Source organism: Nymphalis io, chromosome 9 (assembly GCF_905147045.1).
Source record: "Nymphalis io chromosome 9, ilAglIoxx1.1, whole genome shotgun sequence".
NCBI lineage: Eukaryota > Metazoa > Arthropoda > Insecta > Lepidoptera > Nymphalidae > Nymphalis > Nymphalis io.
The window spans coordinates 13,379,094-13,403,564 of NC_065896.1; the positions used below are offsets into that span (position 1 = coordinate 13,379,094).

At 33.8% G+C, this 24,471-nt stretch overlaps 2 protein-coding genes across 2 annotated transcripts in view; both read right to left on the reverse strand.

Annotated features, from left to right (window-relative positions):
- LOC126770522 (alkyldihydroxyacetonephosphate synthase) overlaps positions 1–16,343 on the reverse strand; it is a 32,717-nt gene extending 16,374 nt beyond the window's left edge. The window contains exons 1-2 of the mRNA XM_050489946.1: positions 16,093–16,343; positions 8,516–8,602 (exon numbers count right to left, since the gene is read on the reverse strand). Coding sequence (XP_050345903.1) covers positions 8,516–8,602; positions 16,093–16,277 — 272 coding nt within the window. The 5' untranslated portion in view covers positions 16,278–16,343. The remainder of the gene's footprint in view (positions 1–8,515; positions 8,603–16,092) is intronic.
- A 419-nt stretch (positions 16,344–16,762) lies between these two features.
- Positions 16,763–24,471, reverse strand: part of LOC126770662 (uncharacterized) — a 51,773-nt gene continuing 44,064 nt past the window's right edge. Inside the window, exon 2 of the mRNA XM_050490171.1 lies at positions 16,763–18,259. Coding sequence (XP_050346128.1) covers positions 17,680–18,259 — 580 coding nt within the window. The 3' untranslated portion in view covers positions 16,763–17,679. The remainder of the gene's footprint in view (positions 18,260–24,471) is intronic.

A 24,471-nucleotide genomic window follows, 5' to 3' on the forward strand; every position in this document is an offset into this window, starting at 1 on the left:
TGAGACCAATATCGAATATTGTGGTAGTTAGTAATACCATCTTTGTCAAACTTTGACTCGTCTGTCCATAAAATTTTTACTCAAAAAATTGGGATTTTCTGCATCACAGTGTAGCATAAATCGGCAAAAATCTAAACGTCTTGCAGGATCTCCTTCTTCAATCACGTGTACGGGTGTGTAATGATAGGGATACAATCCAGCCGCGTGGACAGTAAACCAGACTCTCCATTGAGATACGCCCAGTCGGTTTGCCACAATATTGGTGGAAACTGTAGGGTCCTCTCGAAAATGACGAATAATTACATCTTCTTCATCTGGAGAACGGACACGAGGGCGTCCGGAATCAGATTGTCTCCTTTGCACGCGACCAGTTTCTCTAATTCGACGATACACACCAATAAAGACACTATTGTCAGGTGTCCGGCGATCCGGAAATCGACGATTATACTCACGACGAGCAGCTGCGGCGTCACCGTTACAATATCCATAGCAAAATAAGATGTCAGCGTATTCCTCATTAGAGTACGGACGACGAGAAGAATTTTGTTCTGCAGTCATAATAGTCCTTTTTACGCGCCAAGTTATCATAAACACAAATCACAAATTCCTTTTAGCTAGCCGAGTCACGAAGTTGTAAGAAACAGAGTCCAGTAAACGAAGCGGTTTTTTTCAAAAATTTAAGAGATCAATATTCACTAAAGCGCGTCCGCACTATACGAGCAGTGCAAGTACAGTGAGTATTATGTACCCCGACAAGGTTTTATTACTCTTATTCCTAAAAGAAATGAGATAAAAGGAAATTAGAAAAAATGACGGTAAATTCAAAGGAATTGATAATAGTATTCCACAAAAAGCTCTGGTTTATCTCTCCTTTTTTACCTATTACCCCTATTAAAAATAATCTTTAACTACTTTGCATTGAGGTCCTTTTGTCTTTGATCCAGATTTAATTTCTTAACAATAGCATTTCTTAGAATTTCCTACCTGGTCTCTTTGTTATCTAATTTTCTCCTGAGTTTATGATTGTTACTGTATTTTTTATGTACCGATGGATAGCTAAGGAAACGCAGATGTTTTTAAAATGATCCGCACGATAAGAGCCATAGTGATTTTTACAAAAAAATTGCGAGTAACTTAAAGAATCAAAATTAAAAATCGAAAAGTTGTACAGTTTTGGATCTGTAATTTAAAAATGCTTGAAGATTGTTTTTGTTTTATAACTGGTTATTATTAACTAGGATGTACCCTAGCAAGAAATACAAAAAAAATAGGGAAAATACGTTGATTTTTTTTTATTGAATTTTAGAATCTTAAACATCCTTTAAATAAAAAAAATATTAAAAAATTAATAACTCGAAAACGATACACTTTTCCATAAGCATTTTGGGGGTCATTTGATAGCTATTGTCCTGAACTATAACCCTTTAAAAGGATCGTGACATATTACCCTGTAACCCTGTATATATCATAACTGAAACAAACAGTACATATAATATCTTCTCCTTACTCTGGCTTTAGAGATCTAAGGCCCCTCGGCACTTCAACATTTGAGCTAAACTGTATTGTTCTTTTTTTGTCGATCGTCAAACTCTAAGCTTATTAAGACCGGACAGCTCTTTTTTGTATTGTTATTATATCTTTAATTTACAAAAAATATATAATAATATATACATTTACATATAAAACTTCCTCACAATAATTTATGTGTACTTAAATTACAGTGAATTTATATTTTTAATTTAAAGTAAAAAATTCAGGTAATACAGTTTTAACCTCATCAACGCAACAAATATGTTGGCTTGTACTTACTGTATCATTAGAATTAAAAGAAGCAATGATTATACTACATTTATTTAAATTATTATAATTTTATTATACCTCCTTGAATTATAATTTGAATTAAAATTGGTTTACAATTTTGTTTTTCAGAATTATATCAAATTATATCAAATAAAAGAATTAAAATTAAAAATGGCCAAATTTTTATTTTATGGAATAAAATTTGACCAAGAAAATGCTTTAAAATCGAACATTTTTTATACAATAAGAATTCTTTAACTCTGTCTATTAGATTGCCAATCGTATTTATTGCAATTTTGTGAAATAAAGAGGGGGTACATTTGCGCCTGAGATCGACCGCCCATGCTGAGATTTGCTTAATAATTGCCTTATTGATCTCGCTTAGTGAGGTTTGGTTATTTTCACAATGTAATGTTATATGGCAATCTACTCTGCAGCCGATAATATTATTTTTGTTTTGCAGAAGAGAGCTATTCGTGCAATTACTACCTGGACACAGGAGATCCCTCAAGATGTCGATTTAAATAAATTAAACTATTAGCCGTCGCTTCTCAATATATTTATATTCGATAATATGCATATAATCAAAAACATAAAAGATTTTCCCAGAAAATGTGACGCACTCGTCACAAGGAACAACAAGCATAAACTTGTACCTCTCTTTTATAACCCGATTACACGCGACTTAGTAAGTGGATCAATGTGTACGCTATCGCAACATTCCGAAAAAAGATTAAAAAATGTTTAATTGTAAAATTTAAGAGAATCGTAAACGGAACGTAAGTTTTTTTTTTTTTATAGAATAGGAAGGCGGACGAGCATATGGGCCACCTGATGGTAAGTGGTCACCAACGCTCTTAGACATTGGCATTGTAAGAAATGTCAACCATCGCTTACATATCCAATGCGCCACCAACCTTAGGAACTAAGATTTTATGTCCCTTGTGCCTGTAATTACACTGGCTCACTCACCCTTCAAACCGGAACACAACAATATCAAGTATTGCTGTTTTGCGGTAGAATATCTGATGAGTGGGTGGTACCTACCCAGACGAGCTTGCACAAAGCCCTACCACCAGTAAAAAGTTAAGTCTGTGTGCTAAAGGATATTTAAAAAAACTAATGACTTTTTAGATGAAGGCATCTCGAGAATGAAACGATTGCCTGCAGGAAATTTCAAATAACTTATTTTATTATAAAGCTGAATAGTTTTTTTGGTTGAACCCCCAAATCTCAGGAACTACTGGTTCGAATTGAATAATTCTTTTAGTGTTGGATAGCCCATTTATTGAGGAAGGCTATAGGTTTCACCCACGTATAACTTAATCACTAATTCCAGACTTATAATATTTCAGTATAAATAACATTTTTAGTTTTATTTTCGTGGGATATTACTATTTATTGGTTTCCGCCGCACCCGGATCTAAACAGAGTGACAAACAATTGGTCATGAGAAAAACAGCATTCCCTTAAATCTATTCGAACATACTTGAATGTATTTCCCTGTGCTTTATTTATTGTGACTGCAAACGATACCTTCGCAGTAAATTGTGTACTTTTAAAACTGAAAGGTGTATGTAAGTAGTTCAAAACATATTAAATTTACTGCTTTTTTTGTTAGTTAATTACTGTGAAATAAATGCATTTAATATTAAAATCTAGACCGTTTTAAAATATTTTTTTGAGATAGCTGACATCCAGACCGACGATTTAAAGATATTAAACATAACAATAAGAAGTAGCATAAATCAAAGTGACTATATTTCTTTACTAAAACTGCAATATAACGTTAATGTTGTCTAGTATAGGTAATTTTTATTCAGAATTTAGAAAAGGTGGCAAATGGGCCACCTGGTCGTAAGTTTTCACTATCGCTCATAGACTTTGGCGCTATAAGAAACAGTAACTATCCCTTACACACATTGTGCCATCTCTCAGGGGAACTAAGATGTAATGTCCCTTATGCCTGTAATTACACTGGCTCTCTCACCCCTTTAACCGGAACATAACAATACCAAGTACTGCTGTTTTGAGATAGAATATCTGTGAGTAGGTGGTACCTAAGCAGACGCAGCTCGAAAAAAGCCCTACCACCAGTAAATATGGATATTAAGTATCAGATTTTAAGCATCAAAGTCAGTCTACTGGTGGTAGGGCTTTGTGCAAGCTCGTCTGGGTAGGTACCACCCACTCATCAGATATTCTACCGCAAAACAGCAATACTTGATATTGTTGTGTTCCGGTTTGAAGGGTGAGTGAGCCAGTGTAATTACAGGCACAAGGGACATAAAATCTTAGTTCCCAAGGTTGGTGGCGCATTGGCTATAAGCGATGGTTGACATTTCTTACAATGCCAATGTCTAAGAGCGTTTGGTGACCACTTACCATCAGGTGGTCCATATGCTCGTCCACCTTCCTATTCTATAAAAAAAAAAAAAAAAAGTCAGTCCTTTGAATTTCTAGCGAGGCACCCACATTTTTTTATTAATAACCTGACTCAATCTAATTATTAGATATACTAACCTATTTGAAGATTATGATGGATTATAGAATACTAAAATATCATAAATGTGTGTTTTATGTATGTCAAGGTAGCGAAGACTGAAACAAATGTTCCACCCTCATTGAGAACGCTGTGTTGCAAAGAACAGGCTCATTCGTTTGTTACATCTGTTTCAAATATTATAACATTAGAGCTCTTGTTATGTAGATAACTTATTGCATTGACTTAGCGACAGGGCAAGCGAGACACAACATGGCACGACTTACAATTTGTGTTTTCGAATATATATATATATTCATGTTTCGGTATATTTAATTTTTGCTGACTTTCTGGACAAGCACCTCTGTTTATACACAAAAGCACTTCATAATCACACATAATTCACCTCCTGCTCGGTGGTGAAGGAAATAACCGTGAGGAGGTTCTACCACACCCACCAGTCCTTAGAAGGGACCTCAGTCCAGCGGTGCGATATTTGCTAGTCATTACTATAAAATAAAAATAATTAATTTGTTTTATGTATTTTATTAGATTTTTCATTGATCTTTAGGTCATGGTCGGGGCCGATTGGCGTTGTCATTTCACGTTTGAATTTAAAAATCTTTACAGTTTTTATAGAATTAATTAAAAATTATAATAAAGTTTTTTTTGGTGTTTTTAATATTTAAATTTTACATTTGCAATTGTTCAAAATCATTAATTAACAATGTATATTTTTCGATAAGTAATTATATTTGGGAATTAATAACAAAGGAAATAATATTCGTTGAATTTTAATCGTTTTTGGAAAAGGAGTAAAGCTAAATCTTATATATTACATACAATAAACATTATTTGTTTGCAGTCTTACTGCCAATGTCAAACTGCAGACATAATATAATAATAATGTCCTCGTGTCCGATTTCGGTCACGACGGCCAATCTCAAGAAAGATTGGCCAACTGCGCAGGAGATATTATAGTGCACAAGTGCGTACGTAAACACAGGTGCACTCTTTATTCCCTAACACTCATGATCCGGTAGTACGGCAATCCGACACGACCTGAAAGAGGTCAAGCACAGGACCGGCTTTACTTGCTTTCCGAAGCATGGGAGTGTACACACTTCCAACTTTCTATTGAGAATTTTCGGCAGAAAAACCCAGTAACTTTTTAATGGCCCAACCTGCTATATCTAGCCAATCGACCAACGAAGTAGTCCTGGTCAAATATAATAATTTTGGCCTTTTATCTATTATCCTGACCAGATTTCACAAAGTTAAACCTCATTTTCATTATCTCTCGTATTCTTCAAATACTCGAAGAAAAGCAATGAATAACGGTCGAATTTCGGCCACTGGGCGACTAGCTGATTCTTATTGGTAGAATATAGTATATTCCGAAATGGCTTAAAATAATTTTTAAAGATAAAATCATTATAAGCAGTCAATTATCGTTTGATTTAATTTGGCAAATCAATGTAAAAAAATAACGTTTAGACTACGTTATAATAATTTAATAAGTCTTACCTATTTTGAATTACAAAATTATCTTTTGTATTGTTCTCTTATATAATTTATTATTTACTTGCTTATTTTTGGACTTGGGTCAGTAATTAATTTTATACTTTTTATATAATTTATATATTTTCTGTTTTTGTATTAGCTTTTTTTTGCTTGGAAACATATCCTATAAATAAACATAGCTATACAAATTTCGAATTTATTCGATTTAAAAGCTTGTCTTTAAAAGATTTCTTAACTTGTATTGTTCTAGAACATAAAAACAAAAGTCCCAGAGTTGCTGAATAAATAAAAATTTGAAGTAAATTACGTATTCGTATAATGTTCGCAACGATTATTGGAAGGGAAGTGACAATTTAGCTCGGCCGCCCACGACATACGCTCGGATCCAGTCATAGCTCGTTGACACCACTTTCTTGTGACCTACGCTACGACCATTTTAGACTTAATTGAACGAGAATACTTTTAATGAAAGATGCGAATAAAGCAAACATTAAAACCGGACAATGACAACTTCCCGCGGGAATTGGCACAGTTAAGGTTTTCGCTTCCGTTAGGTATACGGTCGATATTCCGAATTATATTAAAATAAATACCACAAAATAAATTAATATTATTAATAAAAAACATTTTTAAAACAAGCTTTTATTTAAAATTTATTTTCTAAAAACGTTTAAACTTTAATTACACTAATACTATAATATAAAATCTTGTCGCAAAAATACAAAAGTCTTGAAGATATAATTATTTAGTTATAAGTCCTCTCGTTTTTCCTCCAATCCTGGGTGTAGAATCAAGTCAAGCTTATTAGAAAAATGTTTTTCTATCGAAACTGAACCAACAGTGAAATTTAAGTCCCACGGGATAAGCGGAAGTGACCTAAATTAACTTGCAAGATTTGACCCAAACAAACAAATATTGAAAGTTAAATAAAACCTTTTATAAATATCATCAGAAATATTTTTTTCTATCCTCCTTGGTACATGCGCGCGATTTGCGATTCAAGCGTATGAAAACTCAGTTCGATTACCCGTCTTGCAAAAAAAAAAATTGAAAAATAAAACGATAAAATAATTTCTTGGCTTTTAATTTTTTCTTACGTGATTTTGCAGATAAACACAAGTAATTAAACGGTTCATATGTTTGCAAATAGACTGCTTTGCTGTTTGAGATATCTAACCTGTCGGCATTTACGAATAACCTTAATTATTTAATTCCTATTGATGTCTTATCAACTTAAGCAACGCGCGAAAATCGCATTACGGAAACTCGATTCGATTACAGTAATTATTTATAATCGAACATACATTTATTTCGAAGGTCGCACTGAATTAAGACATTTATCATGTAAAAAAGTATCGTAGTCATCTGCGTTACACGTGAATATGTAATACAGAGGTAGATATTACAAAACTATGTGTAATGGGCGCTTTTATCGCTTACATAGAGTTAGTCTATAACTTTGGATACGACTTTAAGTCGAATAAAGCGGCGAGGTGAACACATGTCTACAAAAATAAATACAATTATTCATTATATAAACAATAAATGCATAAATAATAACTACATAAAGTCATTTGTATTCTGTACATAATATTTGTTTGTCTTTACTACACCTTCTCGCTGTATCGCGCAATTATTACTGAATATACAATAGAAAAATGATACTGACATGACACCGATAGCGTAAATAAACAATAAACATATATTGATACAATAAAAAATAAGGCATCGATTTGTGTAAAAAAAAAATCTTTATGATACAGATAAAAGCTGTTGAATTTGAAACGTTGATAAGATCAATCAATATATTACTCGGAAGCGGATCCTTAGCGTGATGACAAATGAACAATTTCCTACTATCATGCTAATAGTAGAAGATGTAGGTTATATTTATTTTTTGAAGATCACGAAGATGCAGAAGATGCAGATACACATACGATTGAAATAGATCTCTCATATTGGACTTGGTACATGGTTTGACATGGGTTGATGGTTGGGCTTTGTGCCTGGGTAGGTACCACCTACTCGTCAAATATTGTACCGCCAATCAGCAATACGTAGTACTGTTACGTTATTGAAGGGTGTGTGAGCCTGTATTACTACAGGCACGAGTAACAGAACATCTTAGTACCCAAGGTTGGTGGTGCATTGACGATGTGTAACATTTCTTACAGTGCCAATGTCTATTTGCGGTTGTGTCCACTTACAATCGATTGGCTCATTTGCCAGTCTGCCGACCTGTTCTCAATTATCAATTAAAATAACTCTACCCAACTCCACTGGAACCCTATACGGCGTTCAATGTAATATACAGATACATAACATACGTTTTTAGATATGTAGAAAATATACGACGTGTCATATCACGTATAGAATTGTATTTGCAATAATTGTAGGTCTCCTCGATCAAATAATACAAACTTTAACGTTGTTTACTGCGAGTACAACATCCGTCCTTATTTTATATACACCTTGAATAATATTTAAACGAAAGAATAATATTTAACATCTTAGACTGCGTATATATATATAAAATTGATAAAAAATTGATTTAATCTTATTTAAATTTCAAAAACGAACATAACAAAAACATTTTTATTTCAGAATAGTTTTTTTTTCGTTTTGTTTGTTTATATTCATATATGTGTACATATTTCTATATGTGTAATGTATAATTATGTATACGATTTTTATTGTGTCGAGTCCTACCTGTCTCCCGTGAAATACGTGAAATCGTCGCTTAATTTGAACAAAGAGTCCTTGTAGCCCCACCCGTACCATTTGAGCAATTCTTGTCTGCAAGAAAGAAACACAAAATTAATATTATCCTTGGAGTTTTTATTTCAAAATTGTTTACCGTAAACCGTTCAATGTTTACCGTAAACATGTTTGATGACCAATAAAGAAAAAAAATAAAATATTTATTACTAGACCGCGTGGGCGGGGTTTGTCCTATGTCCTTTCTCGTATCTCTGATAACGTGTATGCAAATTTTCATTATCAGTTGAAAAATTAATACGTGAAATCGTAACAAATAAATTCACATTCTAATTTATAATATTAGCAAGTGTTTAAGTAGACTTATAAAACCATGATAAAGAATTCATTTAAATGTAAAGCTACCTGTTCGGAATGTACATTCCTCCGAGGAGAAGAAGAAGAAGTAGGCAAGAAACTCAGTAGTTACTCTTTTCCATCAATTTACATAGACCTATATTAATTGAATGCAATTAAATTAAATATTAAAAAAAAACCTTTTAAAAGGGTTCTTTTATTCAGACGAAGCATGTGAGATTATTTGTTTGTTTTTTTTTTTTTTTTTTATATTCGCCGGGAGGGCAAATGACTCTACTCCACCTGATGGTAAGTGGTAGTAGAGTCCAAACGCGACGACGGCCAGTACAGACGGGAAAAACGTTCTGCACTAGCCGCCATCGCCTTGCCGGCCCGCAAGATGCCTCTTCACGCCTCGTTTGAAGGAACCCGGGTTGTAAGAGGAGGGGAACACGTGAGCTGGTAAGGAATTCCATTTTTTGGAAGTGCGACAAAGAAAGGAGTTGCCAAATTTCTTTGTTCGCGATGGAATTGATGTCACAGTAAGGCGGTGACATCGAGAACCAGCTCGCGTGGACTTAAGAAGGAAGGGGGAAGCAGGAATTGGAGAGAATAATTCCTCAGAGCACTCGCCGTGATACAGTCGATAGAAAGCGCTCAGTGCTGCTATCTCACGACGCAATTGTAAAGGTTCAAGGGTGTTTGTGACCTTTACGTCGCCAATAATGCGTACGGCACGTCGCTGCAACCGGTCCAAGGCCTCAAGTAGGTACTTAGCGGAGCCATCCCAAAGGTGCGAGCAATATTCCACGCAAGACCGTACCTGTGTTTTTTACAGCAGGCACAGTTCTTGTGGCGTGAAAAAGCGCCGCACCTTGTTCAGAACTCCGAGTTTCCGTGAAGCTGTTTTTATAACAGCCTCGATGTAATCCCTTGGACTAAGGTCGCAGCGAACGTCAATCCCCAGCATGGCGATTTTGCTTTGCATCACCAGCGGAGTACCACAGAGGGAGGGAAGAGGGGAAAATGTTGACTTTTTCGCCGTGAGAGCGCATACCTGTGTTTTCTTGGCATTAAACTCAACAAGATTATCAGAGCCCCATTTGGCGCTCTAACGTCCTATCGAGTTCAATGACAAGATTCTCCCGCTTCTCCTCAGTTTCCGCCCGCCCAGCCACTGCGCGTCCGTGGTATCCACCATGCACTGTACTATCATCTGCATAGCAATGTATGTTCCCAAGGGAGAGCATATCATTGATATGCAAAAGAAAGAGTGTGGGAGATAGCACAGATCCCTGGGGGACCCCAGCATTCACTACATAGAATTGTGAAGCGCAACCATCTACTAAAACACGAAGGCTACGCTTGTGAAGAGGTCTTAATTATTTAATTATTAAAATTTAATTTATAATTTTTTTGCTGTTCCTGTCCGTAAATAGTCAATTATATCTTGATATTGTGGTAATATTTCACATAACCAACATCACCGGGACACCCAGCTGGGCTGACAGCTACCTTCCGTAGAAATGTTGTTGCTAGCGAGTTAGTGGCGTCGACACTTTGCTTTGGCGCTTGCGCATAACATACATGTGATTTTATCTATATTGACTAAAAATAAGCACTACTAACGACAAAAACATTAATTTCAAGAAAGTCTTAGTAGTAGTTGAAAAATAACGTCTCCTGTGCCTCGAAAAGTACATAAAGCTTTTACCGCCGGTCTATAAGATTGAGTAAGCAGAGATAACACCTGTACAGCCATCGAAATTATCGCCTCAACAAACCGTATGGTAGCGGTAAATTCCATACCAGAAGAATTATCAAGGATTGAAGCCAGCCGCCAACCCAGCAAGTGTGTACAACAAAATTGCGCCGGCCCAAAGTTAATAAGATAATTTCAAGCAAATTATGATGATTAGTTAAACAATTTGTTTCTCCCTTAAGAAACTAGTATTTTAGTATACTGTCTTAATGTAAATATTGCTGATTTGTCTAAAGATTTAGTAATAGAGAATTACGGGTGGTAGGGCTTTGTGCAAGCTCGTCTGGGTAGGTACCACCCACTCATCAGATATTCTACCGCAAAACAGCAGTACTTGATATTGTTGTGTTCCGGTTTGAAGGGTGAGTGAGCCAGTGTAATTACAGGCACAAGGGACATAAAATCTTAGTTCCCAAGGTTGGTGGCGCATTGGATATGTAAGCGATGTTTGACATTTCTTACAATGCCAATGTCTAAGGGCGTTGGTGACCCTAAAACCCTACTTACCATTAGGTGGCCCATATGCGCGTTCGCCTACCTACTCTATAAAAAAAAAAGTTATGATCCACATAACTATACGACATGTAGCTTATATGGTCGGGGTCTTACGAATTATATTTCAAACTAGCGCTTACTAATTCCGAATTGCTAAATAACAATTTCCAATAGCTCTTTCTTCAAAAATTAAGTATTTTCATACAATCTTTTATCCCCTTTATCACTATCTTAGGGATTAGTTTTTATAAAATCCTTCCTAAGGTCTAACCTAATGTGTAATAGGCAATTTTTCATTTTGCTAGCCCCAGTAGTTTGGGCAGTGCGTTGATATTTCAGTCAGTTATATATATTTCAGATAAATAAAAATACGTCGTCGCGTTTGGACTCTACTACCACTTACCATCAGGTGGAGTAGAGTCATTTGCCATGCCGGACATATAAAAAAAAAAACATGATTGAGTCATGCATGATTGCACGATACCCTGATGTGGTGCGGAATTTCCTCTACCCCGATAAAAGGCTTAGTCTGATGCTGCTTTTGGATTTAGTTGATTTTGTAATGAATAAATGTGAGGGATCAAAGTATTTTATTATCGTTTATATACTAATATACAATCTAATAAATAATATATCGTGAGCTCATGCTAATTTTAAACAAACAATCATTGCACACTGTTTACTGTGTATTGTGTACACTTCATTTAACACACAAACACTATTGTTTAATCGATAAATACTATGTACATAAACAGTTCTATGGCTTAATGAAATGCTCGGAGCATTCAATTACGAGTTATTTAATAACGAATTACTTATATGATGCTATTCTTTGAAATACTATGTAACTTTACTGCTTATAGCCTATTATTGTAAATAGCTGCTGGTTATATATTTAATTTTATGGCTCAACTTTATGTATTAAGTATATATACATCGCTTTATAGTCAGACATCTAGGCGAACTATATATAACTAGCTACCGGTGCCGACTTCGTACCGTAAAATAAGGAATTTTTTTCGTACTATTTTTTGCCGACCTAAAAAGAGGATGTTATCAATCGAATTATTTTCGTAAAATTCATTAATAAGAAATGAAAATATTTATGTGCTCAAATTTTATTTAAAGGTTATAGTCATTCAATGTTTCAAAGAACCCATCTATTCGCCCGCTATATTTTAAAAAATCGTCGTTGCAAAATGTGCATATATGTATTATGATAACGTGGAATGGTGACATTCCCCGATCAAAATATATAGTAAGAGCATACTTGAAAGAGCACCGGCAAATTTAAATATTTTCCTTAAAATAAGATTACATATAAAGACCATATACGGTTTCAAAATTATAAATGAACAAATTGTAAATAAAACAAATGTTTGTTTAGTCCCTCAACAAACAGTTGCTCTTTTTTCTTTTTTTTTTATATTCGCCGGTATATGACTACTCCACGCGACGACGGCCAGTACAGATGGGAAGAATGTTCTGCACTAGCCGCCTTCGCCTTGCCGGCCCGCAAGATGCCTCTTCACGCCTCGTTTGAAGGAACCCGGGTTGTAAGAGGAGGGGAACACGTGAGCTGGTAAGGAATTCCATTTTTTGGAAGTGCGACAAAGAAAGGAGTTGCCAAATTTCTTTGTGCGCGTTGGAATTGATGTCACAGTTAGGCGGTGACATCGAGAGCCAGCTCCAAGGCATCCAGTACGTACATAGCGGAGCCATCCCAAAGGTGCGAGCAATATTCCACGCAAGACCGTACCTGTGTTTTGTATAACAGTCACAGTTGTTGTGGTGAAAAAACGCCGCACCTAGTTCACAACTCCGAGTTTCCGTGTAATTGTTTTTATAACAGCCTCGACGCTCAATTAATATTACATTTTCCTGTATTTATTATTTTTAAACAACTTGTATTTGAATTTTCAACCACTTACCATCAGGTGGAGTAGAGTCATTTGCCCTCCCGGCGAATATAAAAAAAAAAATCGGGCATCAAAATGAAAACATATTTTTACAAATCCGACTGTTGGCTTCAGAGATTATTGTATTCAAACAAATAACAAATATACTTTACGTATTAAAATTTTCTACATAATACTCTATATATTAAGCCGATATAGACCTTTGCATCTAGAATACGTGGGTCGTGGATCATAACCCAATATTGTGGGTTCAAATTCAGGCAAGCTGCAATGACTTTGTCTTAATTTGTGTTTAAAATTAATCTCGCAGTTGTATAGAATTACATCGTAGGATAAGCTTAACCTTAGTCCTTAAGTTTGGCCTGTGTTAATACAAAACTTTATTGATTATTTACCCCTGAGAGACACGATGACGACGAGCCGGTTGGCGTGGTTGGTAGAACACTTGCCTTTCATGCCGAAGGTTGTGGGTTCGATTCCCACTCAGGACAGACGTTTGTGTGCATGAACATGTCTGTTTGTCCTGAGTCTGAGTGTAATTATCTATATGAGTATGTATTTACAAAAGAAAAGTAGTATATGTAGTATATCAGTTGTCTGGTTTCCATAGCACAAGCTCTGTACAAGCTTAATTTGGGATCCGATGGCCTTGTGTGAAAAATGTCCCAGGATATTATTATTATTATTACAATGTCCATTTACTGCTAGGTATTTTTTATTATGAAGACGAGTTTAATAATTTCGTTTATCTACGCATGACATATCAGTCGATTGCGACTTATCACGACACACTGATATCGTATAGCGACCTATTTACGCTAATTGTAAATTGGCTACAATCACTTTTCGGAAAATTGTTATATGAGAACGTGTAATATTTTTTTTTAGTATTTGTCGAACGAGAGCCAATGGACGGAATAGCTGGATCTTAAAGGTTCAAAGCTACCAAGCACCACTGAATTTTTACGTGCTTAATTTGAGTACTACAATTCATCTAGTAGCTAATATGAACTGAGAGCAAACAATAAGTAACAAACCTTCTTGAAAGAAGTGAGTCCCTTTAAATATTAAGAAATATATATATATATACTTAAATAACATACATATGTTATACTTATATACTTAAATAACATACATTTGTTTGGTAGAAAAAAGTAAATACTGAGTTTCTTGCCGGTTCTTCTCGATAGAATTCACAATTTCAAGATATTCGTTTTATAAAAAAACGTAAATTATTTAACATTTAATAATTCATAATTATATCAAAAAATATTTATAGATAAGACGCCCTAATTAATAAGTGTAAGTACTTTATTTATAAAAACGACATACTTCTTGCCGGTTCTTCTTGGTAGAACTTAAATAGCGAACCAGTGGTGACTTCTTTTGTACTCATAAAAAGTAAATTGAAAAGTGCTTGTAAACATCTACTTGAATAAACTGAAATTTAGATTTTTATATATTCTTATAAAGAAAGAGCCGTGATGGACCAGTGATTAGAAGACTTGAATCTTGGAATTGGAGCAAGCATTGAATCTTCATGTGCTTAATTTGTATTACAATTCAACTCGTGTTTGGTGGTGAAGGAAAACACCGTGAAGAAACCTACATGCTATGGAGGAAAATTTGTTATGCATTTTCACCAACTCCCATCGAAACAGCGTTGTGGATTAAGCTCTAAATATTCTCCTGAAGGAGAGGCGGCTTTACCCCTAATCCAGTCGGCCATCACAGCTCTTAGACCAATAAAGTCATATATATATATATTTGATTTATAAATATTGCAAGAAAAACTATAAATGTTTGATGTTATTTCTATACTGACATTTAATCTAAGGTAACTAACACGCTGTAGATTTGTTTACGCTTATACCATTGTATCTTATTTATAGGACACTTATGTTTGTTTTTTCTAAGACGAGATTAGATATATTTGTTTTCTAAAACAGAATTCGAATAAAATTTGTAGTTCTAGTTTTAATTTATGCCATAGGTAGGTGAACGGGCAAACTGATGGCAAGTGGTCACCACCGCCCACAGGCATTGACGACGTAAAAAATCATCCCTTATACCTTCGATGCGCCACAAACTTTGGGAACTAAGATGTTATGTCCCTTTCAACCGGAACCCAATCATACTATATACGAGTATTGTTGTTTGGCGGAATAAAGTTTTACCATCAACTACCAAGAAGAATCTGTTTCGCGTTTGGTTGAAATAAAAAAATATATTTTTAATACATAAAGCGCGACCAATTATTTTAACATCAATAAAGGAGACTTACACAGGAAGTGTAACTTCACATACAAAAAAAATAACACACTTGATTTTTACGTATTTATATTAAAATTAACGACTTTAAGAACGAAGGAGCATTACAATTTTAAAATATTCTTCAAATAATTTAGTTATATATCAATACGTTTTTATTAGACGTAGCGTGTTTTTCTGTATCTGCGGGAATTTTCTTTTTTTTTTAACTACAGTAAATACTTAAAAAACTTTTCTTTACAAAAACCTAGGTCTATATCCACATTTTTATTCAATATAAAACAGTAATGTTTCATTAATTTGCCAGTTTTCAAAAATATATCGAATGTGTTTTGTAGAATATTGTAAGTGATATTATACGCTTTATCATATTTTCATATCAAAAAAATATTAATATCGATATGATAAGGATGGATGACATATTATGATTTGCAGATTTTTAAAGTTAATAGCTTAATACCGTTGATACATTGGGTAATAGATTAAAATTATTGTCGGATAATTTTGGCGGGAAATTATTATAGGGTGCATCCATGTAATGTATGCTTATTAAAACGTTTGCGCTATGCATACATTACAGTTTTGATATTTTTAGAATAACGCCTAGTTAATTATACTTTGAAAACTAGGACAGAAAACCAGACGCTCGTTTTAATAATTAATACACATGTATATTTTTATAGAACTGCACAATATTTTACATAAAAAAATTATTAATAAATAATATTTAAGTTGAACATAGCTGGTTAGTACTTTTTGGTGTGAAATAACAAATAATAACCCACCTTTGCCTAGGGATCGCACTTTTAACTTTGATAACAGTTTCATTTTTCTCATCTACTTCACGGTTCTTATTTTTATCACTAAAAGTAATTGTTTGTTTACTCTGCATTGTCGCACTGTTATTCTTTTTATTTAACTCCGTATTTTCTAACATATTTTTTGCACCAGTTATCATGCCGGTTGACATTTTTACTCGAGTCGAGACTACGATTATAGATTTATGTCCGCCAACATTTGCTACGATTTTTATAAATCGCGCAGCCCGCCGCGCATGTCTGAAATTTTCTGTTGATAAAACAGTTACTGTAAAGCAGCGACATCTATTGTAAATGTTAAAATCTATTTAGTGCGTTTTTTTCTTTGTGCGTGGTTTCAACTACTTACCACAAGATGGCGACTGTCGATATAAAATAAAAAGTCACTATTTATTTATTTTTTTATTTGTATGTTGTACGAGACATACATTAAAGGTTAAACGTATTACAAAAAAAAACTACATTCAATATAGTACGATTATATGACTATTGATACATTACAATAATTTATTAAAAATGATATTTACCAAATAATAATAAATTTAATAAATTTGAAAAAAAATCTAATCTCAGAGCGTTATACATAATACATATATATTCAAAACAATATAAAATAATTCAAAAAACATAGGCACTATTTAGTAAATGCATTTCAGAGCCTCAGCTTTCCAAACAGAGACATTTTATTTCTAACTCTTACCAAAATTGATCAATAAAAAATGGCATACTTAGATCTTGTAAAATATGCTACGTATTTTTGTTTTATATAACATTAAATAAAATTCAGCTTGATGTGACTCTGTTTTGGAATAGTAAGATTAGACATAAATCTATTTGTGTCATCGTATTCTTAATTCTACGTAATAATTTAAATTCGTGACGCAGTCTTAATAACATACCTAAGCACCTATCGATTACTTATTTTTACATCCTAAGCATAAAGCGTTTATTTACAGGAGTATGTACTCCAAATATATGTAATCGGTGTAACATATAATATTAAAGTTATTTAAAATCTAGAGTCCTGCTTTAAATTGATTTATTGCCATCCAAACATAAATTTAATATAACATTTATTAAAACAACACGAAAATTTATATATAATTTCGTGTGATAAAACATTAATGACAGCTTAGAAATTACGCTTACTTTCACAGACTAAAACAAAATCTATGAAAGATTTAAGTAACAGTAGATTTCGATGTACAATTGGAAGTATCGCGTTGCGTATTTTTATTATTTAAATGCAATATTTTTATATTTTCATGATCGATTTAAACAATGTAACATTAAACGAATCCAGGATAAAATAAATAAGCGGTTTTTTAGATTTTTATTATGATAGTTGATGCCTGGTTTTAAAATAATATGTTTGATTGGCTAGAAAATTTATAATACGTCATATTTTAATTTTTATTACATAGACATGTTATTGTAATTTACGTTATGATACATAATTAATGGAAATGGAAGCTTTAGTTATTACGTGTTTCTTAAAAAAATTAATACAATAACATCAGTCTATTTACGGTAGAGTATGAAATAACAGCTGAATTAGGGAAGTAATCTGTGGTACTCCGCGGAATTCTTGTTCTTGTCGATCACGTAGAATGACTTGGGTTTTCCGTTACCAGAGAAATATTTCCTGAACGATGTCTTTTTCGATGGTACGTAGTAAGCCAGCGCATCTATCGAGTTAGGATGATTAATTTTCGGCCAAGTTGGCGTACTTTCGACGTTCACCACATCGTCGTCAAATCTAGCTTGTGGCCGGTTCTTGGCGAGTTTGTGTAATACTGGCAGGTTCCAGTGGTAGACCCTTGCTGGTTTCCCGTTGCTTGTCATCTGTAGTGGCAAGGTTCGTGCCGCGGCCGGGGCGGGATCCGCGTGGGTGTAATAACTCGTGTTCGGCGGTAATTTTATCACATACATTCTTGAATCGCCGGTCGCGTGACGCCGTCCTTGCTCAGCGAGACGTTTTCTGTGATGAGCAGCTGGTATTCTGAGCTTCTTTAAACCGAGCGAGCTGAGTAGTTCGTGAGTTGTGGGCTCCTTTCTATCTAAGGTTAGGTTGTCATCTTGTGATGCGGACGTGGCGCATGTCGCTGCTACCGCGAGTAGCAGTGCTGCACATCTGAAACAATTAAATTTACAAATTAGTACGCAAATATTTAGTTAATATTACATCTCTCTTGAGATAACGCTTTCATTACTTTCCGCCGATATTTATAACTTTGGCTATAAATTAACTTAAATCTTTTGTTTAAAAGTTATTATCTATGTTGTTAATATGACTTAGTGCACACTATAGAGATATATTTCTAGATGTTAGTAAAGTGTAAAGTGAATTCTTAATCTTTGGTTTTTATATATGACATATAAATTTAATTGTATACTTTGGTTATTAAGACCCTTATTTATTTTTTCTTTTAACACCCGCTTAATATTAGTATCTACGCGTGTCAAAATTAATGTTTAGAAAACTACTTTTGGCCTGTGTTAGTTGGCCAAGAATGTAGATTTTAATCTACCCCTAAATGTCGTATAAACTCTAAACTTTTCAAATGTGATATGATAATTTGAGTATATTTACAGTAACAGCCAGTTGATGTCCCACTGCTGGGTTAAGGCCTCCTCTCCCTTTTGAGGAGAAGATTTGGAGCTTATTTTACCACGATGCTCCAATGCCGGTTGGTAAAATACACATGTGGCAAAATTTCAATGAAATTAGACACATGCAGGTTTCCTCATGATATTTTCCTTCACCGTCAAGCACGAGATGAATTATAAACACAAATAAAGCACATGAAAAATCAGTGGTGCTTGCCCGGATTTTCACGCGTTCTTATCATTAGACCATCTCGGCTTTTTATATATTTATTATTATATATTTATTATTATATATTTATAATTATATTAATATATTTATAATTCAATATTTTGGGTGACAATATAATAATTTGTTACTATTGAGAAGAAACAAAGAAAGACATATTAGAACCCTTTATTTTATATGGAAACCTAATATATTACATTACCGAAAGCATGTTTTTATAATATTTTTAAGCTATAATCTCAAGCTATATTTATTTTATAAAATTATATTTATATTGTAAGTACCACGTTTGTTTAACTCATAAAATTGAAAAACAGGTTTTATTATAAAGTTTGCGAAGATTTCAATTCATGTAAATACGCTCTTTCATTTTAAAAGAGGAACAATAGGTCATCGCTGGACGTTTCATCGTATAATAACCTTTATTCGTTGAGTCACAAAATCTATTATCCGATATATTCTACCATGGACAATATATTCAAGATGTTTACAGTGTTCTCTGAGAAAAGGCTCTCGAGAAATCAAACAGTCGAGGTAAGTCGTGTCCTCGTTGTAAAGCCGTTGTGTCTTTGGAGTAATTAGCATACTCTATGAAGTTATGTTAATAAAGCTGTAACTACAGCAAGCTCTCGATTCAAACGTGAAATATGTAACTATAATGCGAACGGGACTTGACAAGTTATTTGTCTAAAAGTCGAGTACAGTAACAGCCTGTGAATGGCCCACTGCTGGGCCTCTTCTCCCTTTTTGATGAGAAGGTTTGGAGCTTATTCCACCACGCTGCTACAATGCAGGTTGGTGGAATATACATGTGGCAGAATTTCAGTGAAATTCAACGCATTCAGGTTTCCTCACGATGTTTTTCCTTCACTATCAAGCACGAGATGAATTATAATAACAGATTAAGCACATGAAAATTCAGTGGTGCTTGCCCGAGTTTGAACCCACAATCGTCGGTTCACATTTACCACTGGGCCATCTCGGCTTTTAAAAGTTTAGACATATTTGATATTAATGTGTGTCTTATGTAAATTATATCAATTCAATATTTATTTATGGTAGAATATAAGCTTATGATGGATATTTCTTATTTTATATTTAAATCATTTTATATTTAAAATTTCTGTTATCAATAAAATTAAAAATAATGAGTTGGTATATAGAACTCGGAATTGATCTTATGATTGTAGAATAGCCCTTATTTCTTTTTGTCATAATGGTTTCCTTCTGACTGATTACAGCCAACAAGAGATATTATAGTGCACAATGTGTGTGCACAAACACAAATCACTCACTCTTAAAAACAATATGACGGTATTCCGACATTTTTAAAGTTCAGGTACAGTATAAACGTCTCTAAGTGCTTTCCGAGCCACGGGGGTGTGAGCACTCCAATTTTCAAACTCCAGGCATATTCAGACAAAATTCTAATAACTTTTTGACCGGCCCGTCCTAGGGGTTTGAACCCTTGAGATCTGAAACCTTGTAGACTAGCTACTAGACTTAGGAAATATTTAAGGCAGTTTTCAGTCATAATACTCGTCGTGATTGAATTTCATTTTAGTTACTTCCTTAACCTTATAACATTATCCAAGATAAAAAAATACATTAGATAGAAAAGAGAATCGATCCCACAACCACTCCTACAATATTCCCTGGCTCCACTAAAACTATGCCATTTGACACATTCATAGAAATTACACGTAAATAAACACAAGAATTCAAGTAATGATTAGCTGTATAAAAACTAGAAGTGTCTAAAATGTATCACGCTATTATCATAACATAAAGTTAATCTCAAACGTTTTCCACACTCAGTACATAGCCAACTTTATCAAACGGAATCGCGCAGGTATCCATAAAATATTTGTGTTTGTCAAAACACAAGAGCAGCAAGCTTCGTAATTGAGAATCGCATGCATATGCAAATTCAACGTCTTTCTACGACACGGCATTTCTTTGAGAGTCCAGAAATACTTCGTGCATGAGTCGTATTATCTATCTTTATTTATCTATCATATAATATTAAAAACATATTGTTAAAGGAGCGAGTATTTTATACAAACGTTAAGTATTTTTTATATTAAAGTAAGTTTTTTAAGCATATTTGATTTTTTTATAGAATACCCACCAGATGGTATGTGGTCACCAACGCCCATAAACATTGGCATTGTAAGAAATGGTAACCATCGCTTACATCGCCAATGCGCCACAAACTTTGGATACTAAGATGTTATGTCATTTGTGCCTGTAATTAAACTGGCTCACTCAGCCTTCAAACCGGAACACAACCATACCAAGTAATGCTATTTTGCGGTAGAATATCTGATGAGTGCGTGGTACCTACCCAGACAAGCTCAAGTAAATAATCATTCATAAAATAACCAATTCGTAGCCATTCCACCAATATTTTACAAAGAGAGATAGCAAAATACTTAGTAACCGAATCAGTATCATTTAAATTAAATATATCTTTATAAAAATATCCTTTATTCAAGTTGGCTCGGATAAAAACGTTTCTCGTCGCAATTTAAGGCGACAAATTACAGACACAGCTACCGTTTCGGAATGCAGATTCTACCGAGAAGAACAAGCAAGAAAATCATTAGTTAATCATTTTCATTAATCAAATCGCATGCTATACGTGTTCCTTAAAGGAACGCATTTTAATCGCAAATTTCCTAGCGGGTTTATTTCACATAGATTAAGATATAGAAGATTGCGTTCGATAACAATATTAGTTAAATTAAGATATAAGATAGTAAGAGAAATCTAATTTAGATCAAGGAATACTTAAGGCTTCGTTGATCTAGTGGCTAACATATAATAAGGCTGCAGAATCCGAGGTCATGAGTCCCCAGCCCCAAGTTCCCGGGATGGGCTAAACAAATTTACCTTTTCTTATAGAGAAAGTGTCATTAGCAGCCCTGGCGCTGAAAGTTGGTCTTTACATTAACTTTTGTCGAAAATCACGTTAAAGCCGTGGCGTTAGTTCTGCACCGGAATTTCATCTTGGATTTTCCAGATGTGATATACAAATGAATGACGAATGATTTTACGAACAAAATGTTTTTGATATCGTAATGTCGTCGCCTTTTGTGCTATGTTTCATTTAAATATTCCAATTCATTAAGTCATACGAGACGAGAGTGTAACCCTTTTTCTGTGATAATAACCATTAAGTACCTACGTTCTTTGTTTTTATTGCAAATTCCAGAAATTTCCAGACAACGGCGACCAAGTGTAAAAAATACAGTGAATAAAACGCCCTTAATCAAGGCAAAGAATGGTAATTATGAAAAGAGAATGTAGCAAAATTACTTAACTTATTTCGTTTAAAAAATTTTATTTTTAATTATATAATTTGTTTTATTATTATAATGAGAACCGCCTGCACTGTGGTCCGTGCCTAGTTTAAATGCAGGGTATGTTAAACGTTAATTGTTTTCTTCGTGGTAGTTCTTGTCATAGACAAGCTATTTTTATTACTTTAATGCAGAACCATAATGTCACAAATTTGTACAAATGAAAACCTCAACAGTATTTTATTTAATTAGAAATAAAAAGTTTATTTAATTTATCAAGTCTTTTTTTTTGGGCGAATCAGGTCTGTATCCCAACAAGCCCTGATATATATATTCCGTTTATCCGTTTTTTTAATGGAACTAATGGCGATTGCCTTAAAAGTTAGTTCTCTAATTTTTTTTGAAAATCAAAAATAGCCTATGCTACTCGCTGATAATACACCAAGTGTAAGAATGTTTAAAATCATTTCAGTATATATTGAGTTTACCATTACAAACAAACATCTAAAAAACCAAATATTTTCTCTTTGCAATACTAGTATAGATAGAAGTACAGATATAAATTGACGTAAAATAACGCTTATATCAATCAATCTTTGTTTCCTAAAAAGGTTCCATATTACACAGATAAAAACTATTAATTATAATAAAGGTACTATTTAATGTTCACTGATACCATGAAGGAAACGTTTAATTACTGTCTTAAAGTAGCGGAGATATTTCTCGTAGATAGTCTATGATTGAGATAAGACAATCTGGTTGTATGTTTTTGTGCTAAATAAAACTATTAAGTAGGTAAAGTATTTTAATCACTTCAATTAATTACTATTTAGCAGACAAGTTAATAAATATATATTGAATTTGATTAAGATAAGAGTTATAAATAAAACTCAAACAAAAATAAGCAACTCGACTAATGACTTGGGCTTGTCACTGGGTAGTGTCGAGCATATATTATAATCACTTATTTAAAATCTATGGTTTATAAGTTTTCCAATAGCAGTGCCTGAGTTGAGAGAGTTCAAAATAAATATTCCAATTTAAAAAATATAAGCATAGATAACATTCTCAATATGTTTCCCTTATTCAGTAAATGGGTATTTCTGGAATTAAACTCAACCGATTAGAAAATAAATTGTAAAGTTGAATATTTCGTTCAAGTCAATTTCTAACAAACTTTACCCAACCAAAAAAAGTATGGGCGTTGATCAATTTTCGTAGCTTAAAAAGCAATTAAGATTCGAAGTAATCACTATTCACAGGTAATTATATAAGTTAACGGACGTGAGAGAATTTCTTTAACCCAAATTAGATGGCAGACTACAGAGCCCAAGGCTTACACGTTTTTCATCAAAGAAATCAGGTTAAAATCACTTAAAATCATATGTCGAACAGCTGTCATTAAAAGTACATGACTTTTAACACTTAGAAATAGTTGTTAGCTGACCCTTCGTACGTTAAGAGCTCTATTAAATAATGAAACTTCCAAAAGGGTTCGAATTATTGTGTACGTTGTGTATCGCTTACGTTGATTTATGTAGTGTCAATTTCTTGCTTTACAAATGAAAACGCATTTTTTTTTCTTCATTTATTATTATTTAAAAGCCAATGGAAGAAGAAAAAGCGATTGACTATAATATAAACTTAGCCTTATAATTATTATGAAAACATACGATGACGAATTATATACTTTCCTTTTTTAGTACATAAACTTACGTTTTGCCAAAAAAATTAAATACAAAAAGTTTCGCTTATTATTTAAATAATTTAAGTAAGTTGTTAAAATGCCTAAAAATAAATTTAAATTGCATCGCTGTTTGATTCTGATCGTTTAAGCTATCGTCGTTCCCAAGTATTACGGCTTCATGATCAAAAGATAGAAAGAGCCGTACCGTCCGTAACCGTAACAGCCTGTGAATGTCCCACTGCTGGGCTAAAGGCCTCCTCTCCTCTTTTTGAGGAGAAGGTTTGGAGCTTATTCCACCACGCTGCTCCAATGCGGGTTGGTGGAATACACATGTGGCAGAATTTCAGTGAAATTAGACACATGCAGGTTTCCTCACGATGTTTTCCTTCACCGTAAAGCACGAGATGAATTATAATCACAAATTAAGCACATGAAAATTCAGTGGTGCTTGCCCGGGTTTGAACCCACGATCATCGGTTAAGATTCACGCGTTCTTACCGCTGGGCCATCTCGACTTT